Source organism: Acartia tonsa, chromosome 11 (genome assembly GCF_053477335.1).
Source record: "Acartia tonsa isolate MP-2025a chromosome 11, ASM5347733v1, whole genome shotgun sequence".
In the NCBI taxonomy this organism is placed as follows: Eukaryota; Metazoa; Arthropoda; class Copepoda; order Calanoida; family Acartiidae; genus Acartia; species Acartia tonsa.
This window is the reverse complement of record NC_137270.1, coordinates 29,924,428-29,946,452: the sequence shown is the minus strand read 5'-3', so window position 1 is coordinate 29,946,452 and position 22,025 is coordinate 29,924,428. Positions and strand designations below refer to the sequence as shown.

At 29.0% G+C, this 22,025-nt stretch overlaps 1 protein-coding gene and 1 long non-coding RNA gene across 2 annotated transcripts in view; one reads left to right on the top strand and one right to left on the bottom strand.

The window, feature by feature from the left end:
- The window catches only part of LOC145331793 (neural cell adhesion molecule 1-like), a 200,062-nt gene that overhangs the window by 103,707 nt on the left and 74,330 nt on the right, over positions 1-22,025 (top strand). Inside the window, exons 14-17 of the mRNA XM_080176634.1 lie at positions 2,136-2,266; positions 7,607-7,711; positions 18,296-18,350; positions 19,652-19,734. Coding sequence (XP_080032760.1) covers positions 2,136-2,266; positions 7,607-7,711; positions 18,296-18,350; positions 19,652-19,734 — 374 coding nt within the window. The remainder of the gene's footprint in view (positions 1-2,135; positions 2,267-7,606; positions 7,712-18,295; positions 18,351-19,651; positions 19,735-22,025) is intronic.
- Positions 15,197-16,085, bottom strand: LOC145331409 (uncharacterized). The gene is made up of 2 exons (XR_013883721.1): positions 15,967-16,085; positions 15,197-15,549 (listed from the first exon to the last, which is right to left on the bottom strand). It is a non-coding gene; the product is annotated as an uncharacterized LOC145331409 (long non-coding RNA).

Below are 22,025 nucleotides of genomic sequence, written 5' to 3'. Positions count from 1 at the left end.
AAATATGTGAACAGTCCATTAGAAAGAATGACAGATGGACAGACGATAATTATAGAGAAGCTATGCAATTATAATTAAATGAGAATACAGTTCAATTTTCGTAAAGAGACATCATACCAAATAAAAATGATTGTCGTTGAGAGTAAAAATATCGAATGGGGCATTTTTAATGTTGTTGTAAATCTTTGGTTCTAATAATTTGATAATGTGATATAATTGCGGTAATGAATACACATCTTACACATTTAATTAGTGGCAGCAGAAAAACTGTGAAAAATAAAAAAAGTTTTAGTTGAAATTGTTTTCGTCACGTCATATCCAAAATTGGTAAAAAGAAATGTACTATTTTCTAGTTAATATTGCTCTAAATATTTTATTTCATGTTTTAATGCATTTTTATGGATTTTCAAAACTTTGAAAGACATGGGTGGGATTTTTGGTCCTTATTTTAGTTTTTGAAGGCGTTAAAAAAACTATAAACATTTTATGTAACCTTTTTTTATTAAGAATAAACAAATTATCATTAAAAACATGACTTATAAAGCCGCTGTAAACAATATTTCAAGTAGTATTCTCTTTTAAAATCACCTTTCAGTTTAATCCTTTTTGGAACGTTCACAATTATTAGTAAAAACACATTGATCATTTTTCTTTATTTTTGTTTTCATCAGTTCATGATGAATGATCTAGAATGTTTGATGGAAACTCATTGAATCTCTGTAGGAAATAATTTATGCACAAGTTAAGGAAAACAAAAAAAATAATTTAAATTGTCTGCACTCAACTTTAATTGAACAATTAATTAACAAGAATGGAAGAGATTCGGTTTCTTAAAAAACACCTCGATGGTTTTGGTCTTCTTGAGATTAGACTTTAATAAAAAATAATATCAATATCAATGTATAGTGGATATATTATCTAGTAGATTTATATAATTGGCATTATTAGAAAAGTGGCCTAAGATAAGAGGCCTGGTTTTAAAACTAGCAATAGTTGAAAAGTAATACCATTCTATATTTTTATATTTATGTCCAAATAATTAACAAATAAAAAGGAATTATTTATAAAGCTGACTTGAAAATGTAAAAAACATGTTTTTATAGGTGGATATTTTTAGACCAAAATAAAAGCTTTTATGAATATAACATAGATTGCAAAGTAGTAAGAAATCCATGCCTCTCTGATTTATAACCAAACCTATACTTTGCAGATACCTCCTATTTCTGATTAATTATAACTTGAGGAAAGTTAGAGAGTAAAAATATTATCATTATAATTTACAACCATTAAATTTGTTTGTCTTTTTTAGGATGGAGAAAAAGTATAAATATCAAAGAAATTTTTGGGGAGGGGCTGGATTTTGCCTGCAAAATTAAAAGAAAAAGTAAAAAGAAGTTATGCAATTGTAGTAGATATATGAAACAATTAAAACATGTTATGTTGATGTTAATTTGTCATGTTTGTAACTCTGCAAAAACTTCATATTTTCTGACAATTGAAAAATTAAAGTTTTGTAAGAACTAGGGGGGAAATGGCGTATGACATTGTTTCTATAAATATTTTGCTCTAATTCATTTTAATATATTTTGCTGCTACGTTAGAGATATAAAATTATATCAAGAATTATTCAAAAAAAAAATGGGCAAACCATTATAATTATCAGGACAAATGTGAAATCAAAGGGCTATAGTTGTTATCATACTCTAATCCTATTTCCAGTATCGCTTCGAAACCGATCCGATATCCGGTGGATTAGAACCGGTTCACAGCCATACTGAAAAATTATGTATGGTACGTATTATATCCAGTTTTCTACGAATATAAAAATATACAATGATAAGATTAAAACCAGTTTTTAGCCCGTGTCTTCGGCGTCTCGGGGCTAAAAATCTTTAATCTTATGATTGTATATTATTAAATCCGCGGAAGGCGGTAAATAACTATTACTATATTTAAAATGCCGAAATTTGTGTACGTACCTATTTATTTAAATATCTATAGAATCTATGTTGTAACTATAGCTAGCGGTATATCTAACTAGTCTAGCCTAGGACAAAACAACCTTTTTGCTAGATACAATATCTACCTGTATATCTATCTATCTATCTCACCTATCTGATTATATATCTATCTAGATGCTCCACAAGTGGTGTTACGCCTGGGCAAGTCACTAGATCCAGACAACTTGTTTGCTGGCAACGACGTGTACCTGGAGTGTCTGGTCAAGTCTAATCCTGTTCCAACCAAGCTTACCTGGATTCATAATGTAAGTATTTAGAAACAGATTGTTTGGTAGATTTTGGTGTAATGATATTTTCAAACCAATATTATTTCATTTATGGTTATATTATAAACATTTTTAGATTGTAGTACAACCCATGTCAATATAAAAATATATCTGATCTTTTAATCTTAGTATATTTTAAGTCACATAATATTTCATATTTTCCAGTGATTTAAATTAATTCTCTAGCTTTTTAATTATACTTTCAGATATTTCACTATAAAATATTCTAGGTTTAGAGAAAAGTGGTTAAAACCAGCCAAACTTACATTCACTTGAAAGTCAAAATTAATCAAATTAGAAAATAACCATTCCAATCCTGGAATAAAACCACGCTTACACCTATAACATAGTATAAGAAAAGAAAATATAGGATCCATATATTTAGTTCCTATTTCTATCTTTATTTCCAGAGATAAAGTAATAATTCAAATACTTTAAAGGAACAAAATTTCAACAATGAAATTAGAATAAAACGTTAATTAATTTAAAATTTGTTTGTATTAATAGATAAGATCTTTGAATTTTTATTTATTTTATTTTTTGAAAGTGCTAGTTCAGTTGTTTATAAGTATTGCATGATTATAACTGATAATATTCTACACTAGATTTATTAAATGGGAATTGTGCAAAAATATATTTTTAAGATGTTATTGTCATGCCCTTACATCCTAAGGTAAGCATTGAAGTGTATAAAATTGCTTCCCAATAATATTGACACAAGATGTATGCAATATAGGTATTGTGTGTGTGTGTGTGTGTGTGTGTGTATGGTTTGGGATTGGGACGAGGGAAGGCATAATGATTAAACAGTTGAATCAACTACGGCAAAGATATTTCCTGTTTAAGAATAAAATAACATACCATTCACAATAATATAACTAACAAATAAAAAATAGCACAATGGTCTTTTACATATTTTTAGCTTGCTTATTCCAAGGCTTTAAAGCCTTCACTGAAAGGCGTAGACTATTAGATCTAATATTTAGTGTTTGCCTAAAACAAGTGTTTGTTAAATCAAAAGTTTAATAGTATTCCAGGATTTTCCTAAAAGTATTTGGAAGACTTTTACAATATATTTTTTTGGTTAAAAGAATCCACTCCTTGTAATAGAAATACAGACATTTCCAATTTACTATCTGTTCCCCTCCTGTCCCTTGTAACTAACACAGACTACTCTATACACTTCGGGTAGCTTCAACTCTTCCTCCGTCTAGATGACCTAGTCATTTAAGAAAAGATGATTTTCCAAACTTTCATTTAAAATGCCTTTAGCTTTAAATATTTTTAGAGAAATAGCATATTTTTTCATCTATTTCTTGGCCTATTAAATTGATTTTTTGTGTGTTTATTTCATTATCATTCATAAAATGATATTTTCTATAAGACAAATCTTTTTTTTGGGGGGGGGGGGGGGTAGGGTGTAGAGGGGGGATGGGGATATATTTAGGCTTTTCATTTTGTTGGATGTCAATGCTTTTTTCATCCCATTGTCAACTAGTTTTTTTTCTATCTTTACACTTTATTTTAAAACAAATGTGTCACAATTGATAAAATAAATTATTTTGTGCGCGAATTATTTTAATCTATGAATTTGTGGTTAAGTTTGTCCCGCTACTTATATACGGTGTTGTCCTTGTTTTATAATATAAAGAATATGTTCTTAGGATTTTATATATTCAATATCTCTGTCTAGTCACATAAATAAATGGATAGATTTAAATGATTAACAAGGAAGATTAAGAAATGTGTAATTTTTTATCCCAAGTTAAAAGGTTTTTTTCTACTTATAAATTATAGTCCTAATGTGGTTTTAGTCCACTATTACCCTTCGAATACATAACCCCTTGATTAAAGTGTTGAAGCTAATTGCATGCTTAATGTTATATTGGCTTCTTTATTAGTCGCATACAAAAAATGTCTCAAAAAATCTATGGAAATTTATTTAAAGCTAAATACAATAAGTTACCACACTATTGCTTTAATAAGATTTGAGTAGCACCAACAAGTTTCAAAGTATCTACGCCTCTACTTCTCAATAAGCCTATTTGTCTATACAATTACTCCAAGCTAATCCTGAAATATTTAAATAATTTGATTTGGTAATACTGAGTATTTGTTATATGTCTAATATTAAGTCAGTCTACAGGTCCAGTCTAGGGATAGGTGAAAGAGGATGAACAAATTATTCTCCGCCCGAAATTATAAAAAAAAATAGAATATACATAAATAAATAACTCAACCCACTTTAAAGAGAAGTGACAAAAGATTCTAATTTTGACAGAATTAAAGGTTGAATAATAAATCATCATTCATTAACCTATCCCAGGTTCTATAAAGTCCATAGATTTATTTAAGATTATCCAATAATTTGGTATAGGACTGGAGATATATTTGGTAAGTGAAAAGATATTTAGAGAAAAACTGAAAGTGAGGTATACTTCTAGGTAGAAATACTTTTTGATTAATCCTAATATCTATATTTTGTGGATAATTTCTAAACAACTTTCTAAAACTTAAAATCTCGGCTCAACACGTCAAATCTTAAGACGTTAATAGTTATTTCTCGCATCGTATTATAAACGGCTTTCCGCGGATATAGAATGTACAATTATAAGATTTAAACCAGTTTTTTTTGTAGGCACGGGCTAAAAAAACTTGTTTTAATCTTATGATTGTACATTTTTATATTTGTAGAAAGCTGGATATAATACGATGCTAGACATAGTTTTTTCGTATGGATGAGAACCGGTTCCTATCCACCGGATTCGAATGAATACGAGAAAAATGGTTTCTACTGCTGTTTTGTCAAATGCGCGATTTTTATAGTTATAGTAAGAAGAATGTCTTGCGCAACTTATTACCATGCACAAGTCGTGCAATTAAAGAGTTGGTTGTCTTACCTTACTTTATAACCAGGGCATAGTCATCGACGTTTGGAATTCCTGCGTTTGTCCTGGAACTCCTGGTCATGAATATGTTCAAAGTGGGGTGGAAAGGTTTTTTACCCAAACCTTCACTTAGCCCCCAAGAGGTCATCATCTAGTGGAAATTAAGCAGAACTGTTTCTGAAATAATCAAAAATGGAATATTAAAGAACCAATATAGCCTAAAATTCTTATGACATCAAACATTAGTTACAAACATTTTCTGAAAACAACAAATCATCTATTTAAACTAAGGTAGGTTCTACAAAAATGAATATTATTATATAAGTAAACTTTTAAACCATTGACAGAGAATTTGAGTGTATGCTGTAAAAATAAACATAAATAAATAAGTTTTCATTGCGCCGAAAGTTGACCACAAACAAATATTAGGTTAGGTTAGATTTAGTTGGGCTTACAAGATTCCACAGGAGCAAAGGAAAAAGTACATTGACGGCATTATGTGAGTACAATACAGGCAAAATAACCATTGATTGCATAGTATTTATCTGGGAGTTCTGTCCTTAATTTGATATAACATTTCAATACAAATGACCAATGATAGTCTATTACACAAACTAAATTACCAATGACAGGCCAGTAATAGTATACATTTTAATTGGCCAATGGAAGGCCAGTATGGCGTCATTTTTTATAGGCACTATAAAAAGCTTCCAAGCAACCTTCTTATTTTATCAAAGACACGCACCTTATAGAGCAACAACACCTATTACTTTTAATCTACTTATTAATATCTCGGTATTCTCTTTTCTTTTTCAGGAAACACATCTATGACCAAATCTTTTTCAATAATAAAAATACAAAAAAAAGAAATAAAATAAGTTTTGATAGGTTGAGAAAAAAACTTGAGAAGAAGAGCAACATTAAAAGAAAAAGTAGAGAAATGCAAAATATAAAAAAATAATAAAAAAGAATCTTACTCCTGCTCTAACAATAGATAAATTTAGCTAGAAAAATTTGCAAATAAAAAAATTCTTTGTTCGCAAAATCTTAGTTTCGGCCGTTCTGTGCTTTTGGTGGAAGCTTCCTATTGGTCTTTTTATTGTTTTATGATATTTTTGGAGAGACTTGATCATGTTTTGGTGCAAATTCATCTAAAGCTTTTTTACGTTTAGGTTTGGTTTCGGGGTAGGTTCTTTGGTATTTATCTATTCTTAGGAGATTAATGCAAATTTTAAATGTTTTTTTAACAATTTTTATTAATATGGTTGAGGCAAGAAAGAAGTTATTCCTATCCCTGTGTTCATTCATATTAATAAAACAAAAAATGGACCCAATGTTAAATAAAAAGAAAAAAATCTCTAGCTAATAAAATCTCATTTGGCATGCCCAGCCAATTTTTATTTCTGTCTGAAAATGACAAGATGGGAAATACAATATTTATCCAATCCAAAGACAAGATATAGATAGATTCACATTTTTGCAATTCTGATATGAAATACTAGGACCAGCGGTCTGGCCCATAGACTCAAGGTGTTGATGTTAATTAAGTATTATTGTTCATGAATCGCTAGTTTGATGGACAAGAAAGGACCGACAACAATCTTTTAGAGGACTTAAGATATCTTGAAGTAAACAAATACAACTAAGGGGGGGGGGGTGAGATTTTAGTGGGGGGTCGTTCCACCCCTGTTTATAATAGGTTGAAACCACAGTTGTAGCAAAAGAAGATACCCTAAAAGGAAAACAAACCTGATAGCCTGATAGGTCAAGTGGTTGCTTATATATTCAAATAAACAAACTTATTACACAAACTGACACACGAAAATTTTGTGTTTTTTTAATTATTAACAAATGAAATAACCATGTATAACAAAATGCTGACTTTTTGTCTGTGAAAGGAAACTCAATTTATTTTATATGTATCCATCTCTCACTCCTATGGATATGAATATGGATGTATGTCATATGTACTTGTGTGCCCCTCTGTACCTTTTAACTTTACCCAATAAAAAAAAGTACATTTATTCAATATACATACATACAAAAAGTGTGATACATTCTGCATATAAAAAAATTAAGGGTATTAATTTAAATACTCTAAACTTTAATTCTAATCTTCATTCTTTAAACTATACAATTAGTAATTAGATTAGATGATTTTATTATTTTGAGCGGAAATGTGAACAGCAGATTTTAAATTTACTTGCTCAATGATAATACCTAATAGTCAAGTTTAATATTACCTTCATAGAAAGTTCACATTGATAGGGCTATTCTATCATAAAGCAATTAATAGTCTTTTAGTTTTATCATTTTTTCCTAACAACGATAATGGAATAACCAATTAGATGTCACCTCTTAAGCCTTATCAAAATTGTTTACTAATCCATTTTCTTATGAATTTTAAACATCAAATAATGTTATTATTTAGGGACGAGAAATATCGTCAGATCCAGAGAATGGGGTTATCATGAGTACCCGTAGTCTTGTACTGCAGAAGGTTGACAAGAAACTGGCGGGAAACTATGCTTGTCAGGTGAACTTTACATTCATTTAAGTTTGATTTTAAGCTAGATCATTGCTTTATATGCATTTTTTCAAGAGTTATTATGCTACAGCTCAGAAGAAGGGATGATAAAAGGACTAATTTTGTACAGTACATATTGGGGTCCACTTCGAGTTTTATAATTTGACAGGTTTATTTACTGTAATATAAAAACAAATTATAAATTTAGCCTTTAGTGCAGAATTTAGTCATTTTTTGCAGAATTATAATTGGTCGTCTGAGTATCTGTAATCAACTAACCGTTTCATAAAGGTACCTTTGTCATTAAGTAATACCTAAGGATTTGCGTCTATTCTAGGTTAAAGGAAATTCTCACTTATTTTATCGTGCGCATTAAAGCATTGAATAGGAGTAATGTGTGATGTCATAAAAATACTTCTATTATCTTTTTTTATGGGTTTCCTTTCCCACTTCTCCTCTCATCCTTCCTTGCTAGACGTATTTTTATTTCGTCACACACGTCACACATGATACTTTCCAGCTTTCCAGGGCTTCATAATATTTTTTTATAAACTGCATAAACTTAGTATGGGCAAGTTAAAACATTCTTAACAGGAAAAAGTATTATATACAAATCAAATAATATTTTATTAACTGTATAAACTTGGTATTGGCCAGTTAAAACTTTCCATCATATCTCAATTTATCTTACTACAACTTAACATCATCAATATCAAATAAATATAAAGTAACAAGAATAAGTACAACCATCAAATTAAAGGTCAATAATTTTTAAAAATTTGATGCATTAATATTCAAATTTAGGACATAATTATTATATGGTGTTAATCTCAAACATCAAAAAACAAATGAATAGAATACTAGTAGGTAAATACGGACTTTTTTAATAATCAGATGAATATAGAGTAGATGAGCTGCCCAGATTACGCTTCATTACAAAGTATAAAACTGAAAGGTCATCTCTAGAATCAAAACTATGCCTATTGACAAAGTAGAAAAGCTTATCCTATGAAAATGTTAGAAATGTAAAAGAGAAAAAGAAATATTTTCCATCATCCGTAATGAACTTTGTGTGTGAATTCTATTATGTTAATGTCTATATTAGTACTGAACCAACAGGGTTGATAACATCCAGTAAAGCGCTTTATATATTTTGTAAACAAAAATACAATCGAGTTAGTAAATTTGTGAACTTTTGAAAGCATAGCCATTTAAGGAACAGCTCTAAGGTTGTACTGAATTATATATTTTCTTTGTGAAACAAAAGTAGAGCTAATTAATGTACTATGTTTGAAAGTGATAGGTTCTAATCTCAGCTAAAAACGCGTTATAGCTGAAGACTTTTAAAGTTGTACCTTCAGATAAACTCAGTTGCACCACATCAATAGTAAGAACAAAGGAGAATGTCTTGGTTTCACCTTATTGCCATTCATAGTTCAAAGGTCGTGCAATAAAACAATAGAACTAATAGAACGAGGTCAAACAACCTGACTTGTAATGTATAGATAAAATTACAGACCATTGAAAGAAAGGCCTCGCTTATAAATGGAATTGCAGAGAGAACCAATACTGAACAATACAACATATAATAAATGTTTAGCTTAAATTTGATGCAATACAAATTTTGGTAAATATTCCTTAATTTACGAGATATACAAACTTATTACCCATCAACAAAGGAGAAAGTTTTTTTTTCTTCTGAGTTATAGAATTACAGAGCTAACTGGTAATTTAAGTTTTAATCTTAAAAAAATGACCAGAAAACCAAAATACTAAAATGTCCTGTAATAGTACAAAACAATATCAAATATTAGTGTCCAGGTCACTTCCAGGAATGATCCTGGTGGTCCTGAACCTCCAGGTCTATGGCTTTTTAATAATGCTATAATAAATGTTTTTCAATACAAGAAGGGGTAGGGTTATAGGTGTTCACTAGTAAAACAATGATTTTACCAATTTTAAAATTTTTTGGTTGATTTATTGTTATTTCTCCAGCTTTTTTACAGAATTGATAGCGTTGCATATGTTCACAAATACTTGCATCCAGTCATACAACTTTTTACCAGTGGAAGATATTCTATAATTCTTCCTGTTAGTCTGAATAATCCCTGGATTAAATAAAAAAGAAATTTTTGTATTAAACAAATGCAGTTATTGAATGAGGAATTAACAAAATATTTTAAATAAAAAAGATTTTAGCTTTTAAATTTGTAAAAGGAAAATTGTTTATTTTGATACATTTCTTTATTTTGTATTTACCACCTATTAGCTCCTTATAATTTTTATAATGTTTGTACTGACAACAATAATGGTTTCTATCATCCTTGTTTAAAACGTGATAGATAAATTGCTAACATTTCAAATCTTGCATTCTCTCTTTTTTGTATTTCTTGTATTCTTCTTTAGTAACGAAACTACTATCATTCAAAATATAAAATTGTATTTAGATAACTTTGGAATATAGTCTTATAACAAAACTTGTATGATTGAAATAGCTGAATAACGATACATTTTCCAATCTTATATTTGCATATTTTGTGTATGTAAATATGTAGTTAATAAAATGTCTGCTTATTTTAATTTACATAAACATCAAGGAAAAGGGAATGTGATTCTGAGTGAAAATTTCCCCACAACCCCCGTCCCTTTTTTCTCCCCTTCTTACCCACTCCCCTTCAGTTATATGGTAAAAAAGTTATACGACAATTGTTTACCCCAACAATATCTTAAATTTTGCAGCAATTTCAATTGTAATTAATTGGCTAAATAGTAGCCCCTGCATTAACATAAACTTTATATAAGAGGAGGACTAATATCTCTTCTTCCCCCATTATATAAAATTTTACATAAGTCCTCGGCAGGGTTTAAGCTATTTTTGTGTGAAAGTAAGGCAGGATATACAAAACAAAATATATATACTACAAAAAAATAATGAACCCTAAAGTGTAGACAGTAAAATCTATATAAAGTCAAATTGGAAAGTTATTTGTGAAAATATAGATGTTGAGTTGTTGCAGGGCTATAGGGATTGTACAATAGATTCAAAAGTTATCACCCCCCCCCCCTCAATTTTCATTATGATCTTGTACCTTAGGTAGCTGGTTAACACTAAAAGAATCGGAGATTAATTAAACCTGTATTGTCCTTTTCCTCCCTGTGTTGTGGAAAACAAATTCCTTTATTTTCTCTTCTAAATGGTTGTGACCTTAGTACCGGATATTCAGACAATACAGCTAATACATCATTTTTTCAAGAATTGCTACTCTTCCAATCCTGTTTATTGGTTTGCAGTTTTTTTAGCTAACTGTAAAAGAGCTAACATAATTTTGCATATCAAGAATGATCATTATTGAGCCAAAATGTAATACTTTATTGCAGTCTGTTATCAACAAAGAAAAGAAATATTTTTTTGCTATTTTGTAGCTACAGAAAATGGCAACTCAACTAACTATTAGTTTTGTAAGCAAAATGGGTTGTTAAAGACTTTAAAGATTTTTATTGGAAAAAATTGGCTAAAATTGAAAGCTATTCAAATATTTATACTAAAGAAATAGGATTTTTGTCTGGGTGTAAAAATTTTAAGGTTACTTAGAGGGTTGGAGGAATTTACAATTTCACATTAAAAACTCCTATCTATCTAACAACTAGCTGTTAATGAGCCCCAATTTCTCGAAACCCCGACATCTTTTAAAGAACAAAAAAAATTTATTTTTTTCTACATCTTTTGATATTTGGTTCAATCCTAAACTCTAAATTGGGATAAAAGCAGCCATCCAAAGACAATTCTAAACCATTTTTCTTCCACAAAACAATTGGGGAAACATTTTTCATTATCAAATAAGGTCTTGGCTAATGGGTAATACATTTGAGTCTGGACATTTTTTCCAAGATTTTTTAGTATCATAGCTACATATCCTTATAATAAAGTAACTGGATGTTTGTCTGTCTGTTATGATTCTTCTTTACAGGGTAGGTCATGGGAAGATTTATAACTATTTTAGGGGAGGGTACCGCCACTCTCCAAAAAAAATTTGTTTTTTTTGTTTTGATCACTACAAGACATACTAAAGAATTTAAATCATATCTGTTATGATATTATAGGTTAAGAAGGGAAGTGATATTGCTCATAAAAAACTCATTACCAGGCACACTTATCACCTTTAGACAAGGCTCGTGCAATCAAATAATGTGTTTATTAAGTTAATAATATATAAAATCGCTGTAATGATTCTTGAGACGAAAATAGGCAAAAATGTGAGAGTTCCATTTTTTAAGAAATAAAAGTTATGGCAGAATCATGAAAATATATTTAAACACCCCACTCTTACATGAAAGTAAATCTTTATAAGATTTGTTCGTCTCAAAAATAAGAAATTGCATCAAAAAGATCTAAACGTGATTCGATTTTATAATTTCTTTCGTAGCGAAGGTACTCTATAATCTTCAAAGAGATAAACATGTTTACAGCATGATTGGGAAGTACCCAAATTAAGATATACTATCTGACAGAGAGAGAGGGGGAAAATTGGCAGTTTATTACACTAGTCCCCAAAGTTTTTAAATAACGCTTTCTTATTTATTGGTTTTACAATTTTTTGGACTTCAGTGAATTTTAATTGGTTGGTTTATTAAGTTGAGTGTTTAAATCACTAATTTTACGCTACAGAAGGTGTAATTTTATGTATCATCGTTAGGGATGTACACCAATTCATGGACCATTTATCTTATCCCTTTTTATCCTTGACAATATGAAGTATTTTAGACTTTGTTAGTTTTGTTGCAATTTTTTTAATTAATAATTAGCTAGCCCATAACTCAGGTTGTACGTCTACTTAAAATTTTCGAGTGAAGATTCATTATGTTCATGTCTATTTTGCTTCTGTGCTCAGCTGCTTGCAAATTTTGTCATCTTTGTTTAATTTCTAAGTTAAAGCGAGCATAAACAATTTACGTAAGCTGTTTTTAGAATGTGATTTTTATAGTTCTTTATAATTCTAGGAAGCACATCCACTCTATAATTGACGGATTTTGAAATCATGAAAACTTCATTTTAATCATAGGCCCCTTAACATTCGCTCGATATTATACCTTAATAGCCCCTCTACGGCCCCTGAAAGTTGCCAAGGTTTGCTGACAGTCTATATAGTGGCTTTTACAAATGAATGCTTAATCAACAAAACCTTACTTAGATTTTCCTTTGTCTGCTCCACTTATGGACAAAATTGTTATTGCCTATTTACTGTTAAATGCCAAAAAATATACTTATATAAGTAAATTGCAATGAAAGATAGGGAGAAGAAAAGAAATAGAACAAAAAGTTTTTTTAAAGCTGCACACGCCCATGTTTTTATTCAATTTTCTTATGCAGTTTTTGCTTTGGCACGCTTCTCTAAATTTTGCTAGGCTTTGTAGTTTTGTACAATTTGAAACTTACATACACACTAAAATTGTTTATATTGATGATGTATTAAAGACTATTTTGTGTCAGATAATGTTATAAATATTCCTTATACGAGTTCATACTTAATTCGCACAATTATTTTTTTCAAAAAGGCCTTTTCATTCCAAAAGGTTGTCGGCGTTTTATATGATATTCTTTTTTAAAAGTGTTTATAATGTTTTTTTTAAATTTGTTATGATATGTTAGGTCAATGAATTACCCTGTAAATTCTGTGATTTTTTTGGTTAATTGGGGAAAAGTAAAGGGTGATAAGGTTATTTGGTAGAAATATAAATTTATATTTTTAGCTGGATAATCTTTAATTATTGTAATTAAAGAGTCAAATATTTTAAATTTTCCAAATATAGAATTTAGCAATTTTATTTGAAGCTTATGAAATCTTTGATTTCAAGAATAAGGAATGATGTATACAGTTATTAGTTACTTGATAATTCATTAACAACTGTAACAATGATTTGAATACATAAATGTTATTGAATTGGAAAAGAATGTAAGCTAATTAACTTCCATAACGTACTAAATTATGAAAGACAAGGTCAATAATTTTTTATAAATCGCAGCTGATATATAAGTAACAGTAAACTCTTGTGTGTACTTTTTAAACTTATAAAAAATACAGCATAGGATTGGTTGGCTCATGTTGAATCACTTTTCGTTCTATTTATATAGTAAAGTGATTGCGCCCCTATCATATAATGATGCAATTAAATTACCTTAAATCATCCCAGGACCTAAATATGATAATAAATGATTTCATGATGCTTCCATAGAATTGAGAACTTGATCCATTCAGTGGTTAGCGAGGTATTAATCATTAAACAAATAAAAAACTTTACTAATTAGGATATGATATTGTGTAAAGAAAGCTTTTTGATTCCTTAAATTTTAGAAGACATAAGGAGTATCCAAATTAAGGATGAATAACCTACTAAAAAGAGAAATGTAATTAAATATTGTGGGCAAGAGCAAAGTTTTTTAGATAAGATTATGATTAATACAACTTTTAGTTTTGCCTCCTCTGCACAATGATCATTTTAAAGGCTCTGTTATAATTTAGATTTGTATAACAATTAATTAAAATATTTAATTTATTTATCAAATATTAAGAACTCTATGAAATATCTTAAATGTAGAAAATAATAAAAAATCTACATTGTAAAGAATATTTTTTTCTTCTGAAAGATTTTCTTTTTCTTTTTTATTAAATAAGTTTGCACATACTTTAATCCATTGTGCACTAAAGTATATTACTAAAGTAAAAGTAGATAGAGAAGTCTAGACTTTATTCCATCTTTAATTCTATCAATCTATCCAACCATATAACTATCTTTTAAAATATATTAAAAAATAGAGTTTGAAGCTAACATTAAGGTGTATTTTGTTAGGCAGCTTTCATTTGATTTTGCCTTGTATTTAATACAAATATATTTTTTTATCAATCTTTAAAAGGCCAAGAAGACTTGAGTAACAAGTAGCAAAGCAAAGATATAGAAGACATATTTAATGTTTACTTTATACTTATACATACAGACAAAGTAAATTTTATAGTGAAGTTGCTACTAAAAACTTTCTTATTTACAGAATCATCCTAGATTCAAATGAATCATATCAAGTTCCTGAATGTCAGATCTAAATGTATTTCTATCATTTATCCCAGAATTTATTTCTCCATCATAAGATACTAAACTTTGGCAATAATAAACATTATCTTTTTTCACCTATTAAAATGGATTGAATTGATGCTGTACGTATTGGTGCAAAAAATGGGGACAAATTTCAAATTGTTTTTGCGTGTGACGTCATACCCCCATCTCTTTTCTAGGGGGTTTCTTTCCTCCTCCCTTTTCTTTCCCCTCACTTGTGACGTAAATAAACAGCCCTGTCAAATCAATTTAAAAATTGTCCCCATTTTTTGCACCAATACGTACAGCATCGATTGAATTCTTTAAATAGTTAATTTTTTGCAACACAATATTACTAGAAAATCACAATAGTTAAAAGTTCTACAAATCTAAATAAAAAGTATTCTAATGTAATCTTAAACAGAATTTATTAAGCTTGAAGACTTATAAAATTACATAAATGTTCAACTCCATTTCCCGCCAATTTGTTGTAAGAGTGGAACCAAGGAAATGGCCACCAATATCCTGCAAAAATTGTGGTACTTTTCTGGAATAATCATTTACATTCAGATTCTTTTTGCTGTTCTTTTATGACATTATGCAATTCTTGCAAACGGATATGAAACTGAGGGGAGAGTAAAATGTGTTAGGAATTCTGTTTGAAATGAGTCCCGTGTGGCAGTAATCCTGTCTGGGAGGAGTTCTGTGTCTACCATTTTTTTGTATTTAGCCTCATTATGCCACTAGCTGCATAACATATGATACTGAAAATATGCGATTTATTTATACAAAGAATAATAAATAAGGGTAGTTATAGTTATTTGATTAAATCTGTTAAAAGACCTTTCAATGTACAGCGAAGACTATAAGTGACTAATATAAAGTAGGTCCAAATTGACCAAAGATGAATATTTTTTTTACAAATTCTAAAGACTATAAATATATTAAAACTTATACTTTTATCTTAGCGTTTAAATGCTAAGGTATGCTTATAAATGTTAACTATAATGCATGATAAATAATTCCTCATCTACATTTATTCACCAAAATATTTAAAACATTACTTCTAAATAAGTAATATATTAAATAAATAATGCATTTTTAAGCAAATTTGTATATTTGAACATAATATGGCCAAAATTTAGTATTTTAGTTTTCCTCTTTAAATAATGTTTATTTACCTGTTATGAAGTCTAATTTGATTGGGAAAGTTTGTAGTTTGCTTAAACTTTCATATTTCAATGAGACAACTTTTCACATTTTTAACTTCACAAGAAGAGTAAAGGGGATCATAATATCTAAAATTTTATTCATTAAAAAAATGTACAAATTTTACATGATTTTAAAAGTTATCATTATTAATTAATATTTTTACTTGCAATATATTCTTAGATGCTTCAGCTAATTTAAAGGGTTTTTAAAAAGAAGAAAGGAATCTGTATTGTCTGATTTAATATCCTGCTTTATTTCAATTTGAATGTCCCTCTATTTAATCTTAGTAACCACCGCTTAATCTGACCAGAAAACAAGTCTTAATAAATCCTAATATTTTATTCATAGATAGTACTTGTAAAGAAAATTGTAAGTAATATTTTGGTATGAATAGAATGAAGATATAATTATAGAATTACATTAAGAAAAGGCTAATGCATGAAAGACTAGATAAGATGAGAAAGTGTGGTAATTACATCTAACTGGAATAGATTATTTCAAATTCCTCACATACATTTCCAATTAGCCAACCATCATGGATGCCAAAATAGAAACACAAGTATGCTAGATAGAAAAATGTGAAACCAACCCTACTATTTAAATATGATCTTTTAATCAACTAATAAAATTATCATTATAACTTCTTGTAATGAAATATGATCTATATAAAATATGATATTCAAATCCAATTATATAAAAAGAGAAGTGTAAAAACAATTATGAAAATTTTATAAAATGTATAATTTTTAAGAATTATGTCGTAGATGATTATGGTAATATTGAGAGTTTCATCACTGTATTACTGCGCCAATAAAATACATATGAATAACTTAACTTTATCAGCAGAAATGTTTGATAAAAAATTCTGTGCACTTATGCAAATTTTACAAAATTTGTGTGAAATTCATTTCATTGATAAAGATTAAATAGTTTTTCTTTTCTAAAAGAAATTGGGTTTTAACTAGATTAACTTTAATGTATATCTTTATGTTATAAGTTTTCCTTATTAAATCAGGATATAATAATAAAGTAGGCAAAAAAGTAATTAAATAAATGAAACAAAAAATACTGATTAATTAATATTTCATGATGCCTAATCATTTACTCATTTCATGATAAAGTTTTAACAAGGGGGAATAGATGGTAATAAAATTAGTTGCCTGGGTTCACTCTGGAGAAATACTTTGTTGTGTTAATTGTTTTATGGTACCTGTAGGACGTAGGTATAGGTGTTAATAGAGAAATACATGGGTGTCTAAATGTAATTACTTCCATCTAATTATTTTTAATCGACCAATCATTCATTAGATAAAAGATAAAATATAATCAGATAAGTTTTTAATTAGGAACAGTTTAAAACAGCTTACACAAGTGAAATGTAAAATACAAATCCTTTTTTTCAAGTGGAGTACCTATTTCTCCCAATTACCCCATAGTTTTGATAAAATTAAACTCTACTTTTAATGTTACAAAGGTTCTTAAGCTAGGTAAAGGTAAGTAATGAATTATCATATTAAATCTTTTTAGAACCTTTATATATATACAAGCGTATAAACTATTTCTTTTAAAAATCCAATTACAAAACTGTATCTGACAACCCTGAAAGGTAAATTATTAAAGAAAAAACTGTGGAATAAGTATGTTGTGTGTTGTTGCTCCTGTCTGCCACTTGGCCATCAAACAAAACATCCTCCAGAGACTACCATACAAAATATTTACAATCAAAACTAATTAGAAATATAAAATACTTTTTTTTACTTCCGAATAGTTTTATACTTACCTGATAAAAAGAAAACGAATTTAGAATTAAACAAATATTTTCATAAAAAAATTCATATTCAAAATTTATTGGAAGACGCTTGTTAGCCGCTGTATGTGGTGCTGTAGATAATGGTCTTGTGTTTACAATATCTCAGAAAACGTTTTCAATAAATAGTTATTTATGACTTCTAGACAGACAATCAAATTCATGTAAGTGAGATCTTTGAATACTAAATATGTATGAGAATAAGTTATGGCCCCTGGTATATCTGCATCTAATGAGCTCTTGAGAAAATAATATATCTTTGGGTTATCTCTCTCTATCTTCCTAATCTTTTATTTCAAGAGGGAGAAGACCTCATCCTTTCTTTTTGTGTAAATACGTAAAATATAGAAAGAGAAAATCACTTAACCTTGGAATTCTAGGTCAATAGGAGATATGAAAAAGAGAAAAAAGATTCATTTATTATCATTTTTGTAGCATAGCTGCTCAATAAATGGTTGTCTTTTAGTTTATGTAATTTTGTCTTGTTTCAGGCATCCAACTCTGTGGGTTCAAGTTCAAGCAATATCTTCCCTCTCAAACTTCTGTGTAAGTATTTCTATACACATAAAGTAATAAGGTATTTTTCGTCTGTGCTTAAGATTTCTATAAAGATCTGAACCGATAAAGATCTCCATATTATGAAAGCATCACATTGGTCCAACAACCCAAGTTAACTAAGGGGAGCTAAATCTCTGCTTTCCTGTCCAAACACCCAGGGTATTAGGTTAAGCAACACTCATCAAACAACCAACTCTTTGATTGTACTATTAAAATCCTAACTGTGCATGGTAATACGTTGCGCCTGTTTTGGGCCAAGTTATCCCCCCTACTTTTTTATTAATGTCAGTCACCTGACATAGCAGTAGTATGAACCACTTTTAATTTCTTAATTATGACGTGGTGTTAAGCCGATATTTGAACCACGGTCGCGATTTATATTCTTATTCCTACTTTTGAACCTTGAAGTTGTGTATGTAAGTTTATTATTTGCTTCAATAATGTTTATATAAAACTAAGTTTGTTTATTAAATAAGAAAATTATAAAATTATAAAGTCAAACTTTGCAAATAATCAGGAATCAGAGTTCAATGTCCCCACAGAATTGAGAGGAATAGAGGTGAAAGTTCAGGAAAAAAAACACAATTCGTAAAAATAAGATCTCATAAACAAAAATAGATTTCAAGAAATATTCAATTATTTAATTATGTCTTTAAAATGATAAAAAAATATCAATTGACTTAAATTATGGTTATGAAATATTCGAAGGAACTTAACATAAAATTTCCAAAGAACTTTTCTAAGAAAAATAAAGTTTAGATCATAATTTTTACAATATACATATTAGGTAACATATTGATTAGATATATACTATCAGGAGTGGACTGTAAATGATGTTTTTCATTCGTTGGACCAAAACTTTGGGTTCTTTTATTAAATCTTATCTAGTTGGTTCAAACTAGCACTGTCCAAACTTGCCCATCAATAACTTAAATCTACATAAGGGGTAATTTTGTGTATCATCATTTTGGATAGACGTATACTGTGCATTTTATTGATTAAACTTATCTTATTTCACAGAATTTAAAATTTCATCTGTAGTGAAATATTTATTTCTTTGAAGTCCAAGAGAGCGGGGGGGAGAGTATTGCGCGAAGCGGAACGAAAAAATACACCAATGAACAAAGACAACGATGTAATTCTTTTAAATCCATTAGGATAAATCAATCGTAAAATAATATAAATAAATACATTTAATCTTCCTCCAATTTAAATATTGTACACTCAGAAATAAAATTGTCTTGCAATTATATAGAGATTGTAAACCATTTTAATTTATTTAAATTTAGATGCCCCTGAATGCAAACAAGAGAAAGAATCTCCACAAATCCTGTTCTCAGAAATTGATGATCCGGTTACTATAAACTGTCAGGTAGCATTCTTGAGATTTTAATATTTCCAAGATCATTTTATAAGTTAAAAGGTATATTTTTTTATTTTAGGTTCTGCATTAGTAAAATCTGTGAATGCATTTTTTACAATTTTGTCTATAAAAAATGTAAAAATGTTACTAATTATTGGCGTGCACATCTGAAAATTTGAAACCTTCCTTTAACCAAAATCGAGGGGGTGAGGGGTTGATCTTTAGGGGGCTATAATATACGCAAAAAGAGGAGAGGTGTTATTTTGAGGTAAGGGTTTGGACTCGATACTCTAGATATCCACCCATCTACATAATCTACTCAAAAAGCGTATTTTCACTGACTTATTGACGCGCGAAGCGCCTAATAATATTTTTCTTCACATCCCCCTGAAATTTAATAAAATGCAGATCAATGTAAATGAAGGTTTAGGTGGGTGTATCCTCCCCCCTTCATTTTGCTAGAGGCTGGATTCAACCCCCCTACGCCCCACTTCTCTACTTCAGCTCTGAACTAAATTATAACACATAGTTGTTTCGATTAATATCATCAACTTGTTAAAATTTAATACAATTAGATTTCAATCTAAAAAATGTATCAAAATATTAAACAAAACATATATTTAAGTGTATTGAAAAAGGTTTATTTACTTTTCACAAAGTTTGAAAGAGCAAAAGTAGAGTTTTCCTAGAATTTATGAGTAGAACACAACTTCTCCCCCCCCCCCCCCTTCCTCTCAATTTTAATTTTAGCAGTTGCAAGGACTCAGTTAAACTTTTGTATCATAATTATAAGAATATAAGTCTTTAGTTTTTTCAAACTAATGCTTTCGATAGCATGTCGGCAATCTCCTGTTCGTTTAATACCATATACTCGATATAAAATTTATTATCAGCAAAAATGTAATGTCCATAATATGTTAGCGACAATAACTTTTTCTAAAATTCCATAAAATAAGATTAACAATGCATCAATACATGCGAGAAACTAGCCTTTCTTATTTATTATTTTAAAGTAACCTAAACTAAAGAATAAGCATTAAAAATACGTTTTTGCATAAGGATTTTTCATGGTTAACTTTCAGCTGGAAGGGAAATAGCTAGGAAAAGTTTTCGTTTACCTAAACTAAAAACTCCTTACTTCCTTACAGCACATTACTCATTAATTAAAATATAATTAGATACTTTTTACACAATCTCTTTTTATATTAAATATTCCTAAATTAAAGGACAAATATGTTCATAAGTATAGTTGTAACAATAAGCTGACAGAATAATGATAGAACAGCAAACTGTGATAAAGAAGTAATATAAAAAAGCATGACATGTTGATTAAATGAGTTGCTGCGTTTTAATATATCCCCATTTTCAATATTCGGATCATGGAAAGAAAACAAAGTAGCGAGTTTCGTCATATTTTTCTCCTATTTCTAGCTCTAACCCTGCGGGGCAATCAATATCATTTACCTAACCTAACCTAAAATAACCTATTAAAATCCACTGTAAAAATACGTCGAAACCCGCTACTTCTTTTTTTTCCTATGATCCCAATATTCTTGTAGCTAAGAATTGTTTTAAAAATATTAATTAGACCTTTACAAGGAATAAAATAAATTTTGATGATTAGAGGTAAATGCATTAATAAAGCTAACCTACATAGAATCACAAACATGGAAAATTATTCTGAAAAATAAAAAATGATTTTAATTATTGTTTCTGGTTCTTATATTTTCTTGATTTGTTTAATAGAAATGTGTAACAAATAACATATGCATATTTTAAAGCTTTTAATAGTGCGTATAAAATGTGACGTCATACTGGCTTATCACTGGTCAATTAGAATGTATAATGGACTGTCATTGGTAATTTAGTCTGTTTATTGGTCATTTGTATTTTAAGAAGTATTTTTTAAAGGCACTATAAGGAGCTTTTCGCATAATTTTGTACACGTAGTCTATTTAAAAAATACAAGGTTTCGCAGTCGCTAATTTATGAAGCTGAGTATTATCGAGCAAAAGGTACGAATTGTTAACTACTTGTCATCTTAAAATTAAGCCGGCGGCTGCAGCTCATACAAAAAAGTGCGAATGTGCAAACTCTCTGTCTGTTTCATAGACTATTTGTATTAATAAGAATTTTCCTTGCATATCATCAATAGATTGCATTTATTTCTAGACGAATCTATAAGAGTGAGGAAAGTTTGAATGAAAAAGAAACAACTTTTCTCTTGTTGAATCTCAGATCTCTTAAAGAAAGTTTTGTTAGAAAAAATAGATTCAGAAATAACAGAATGAACCCCTTTT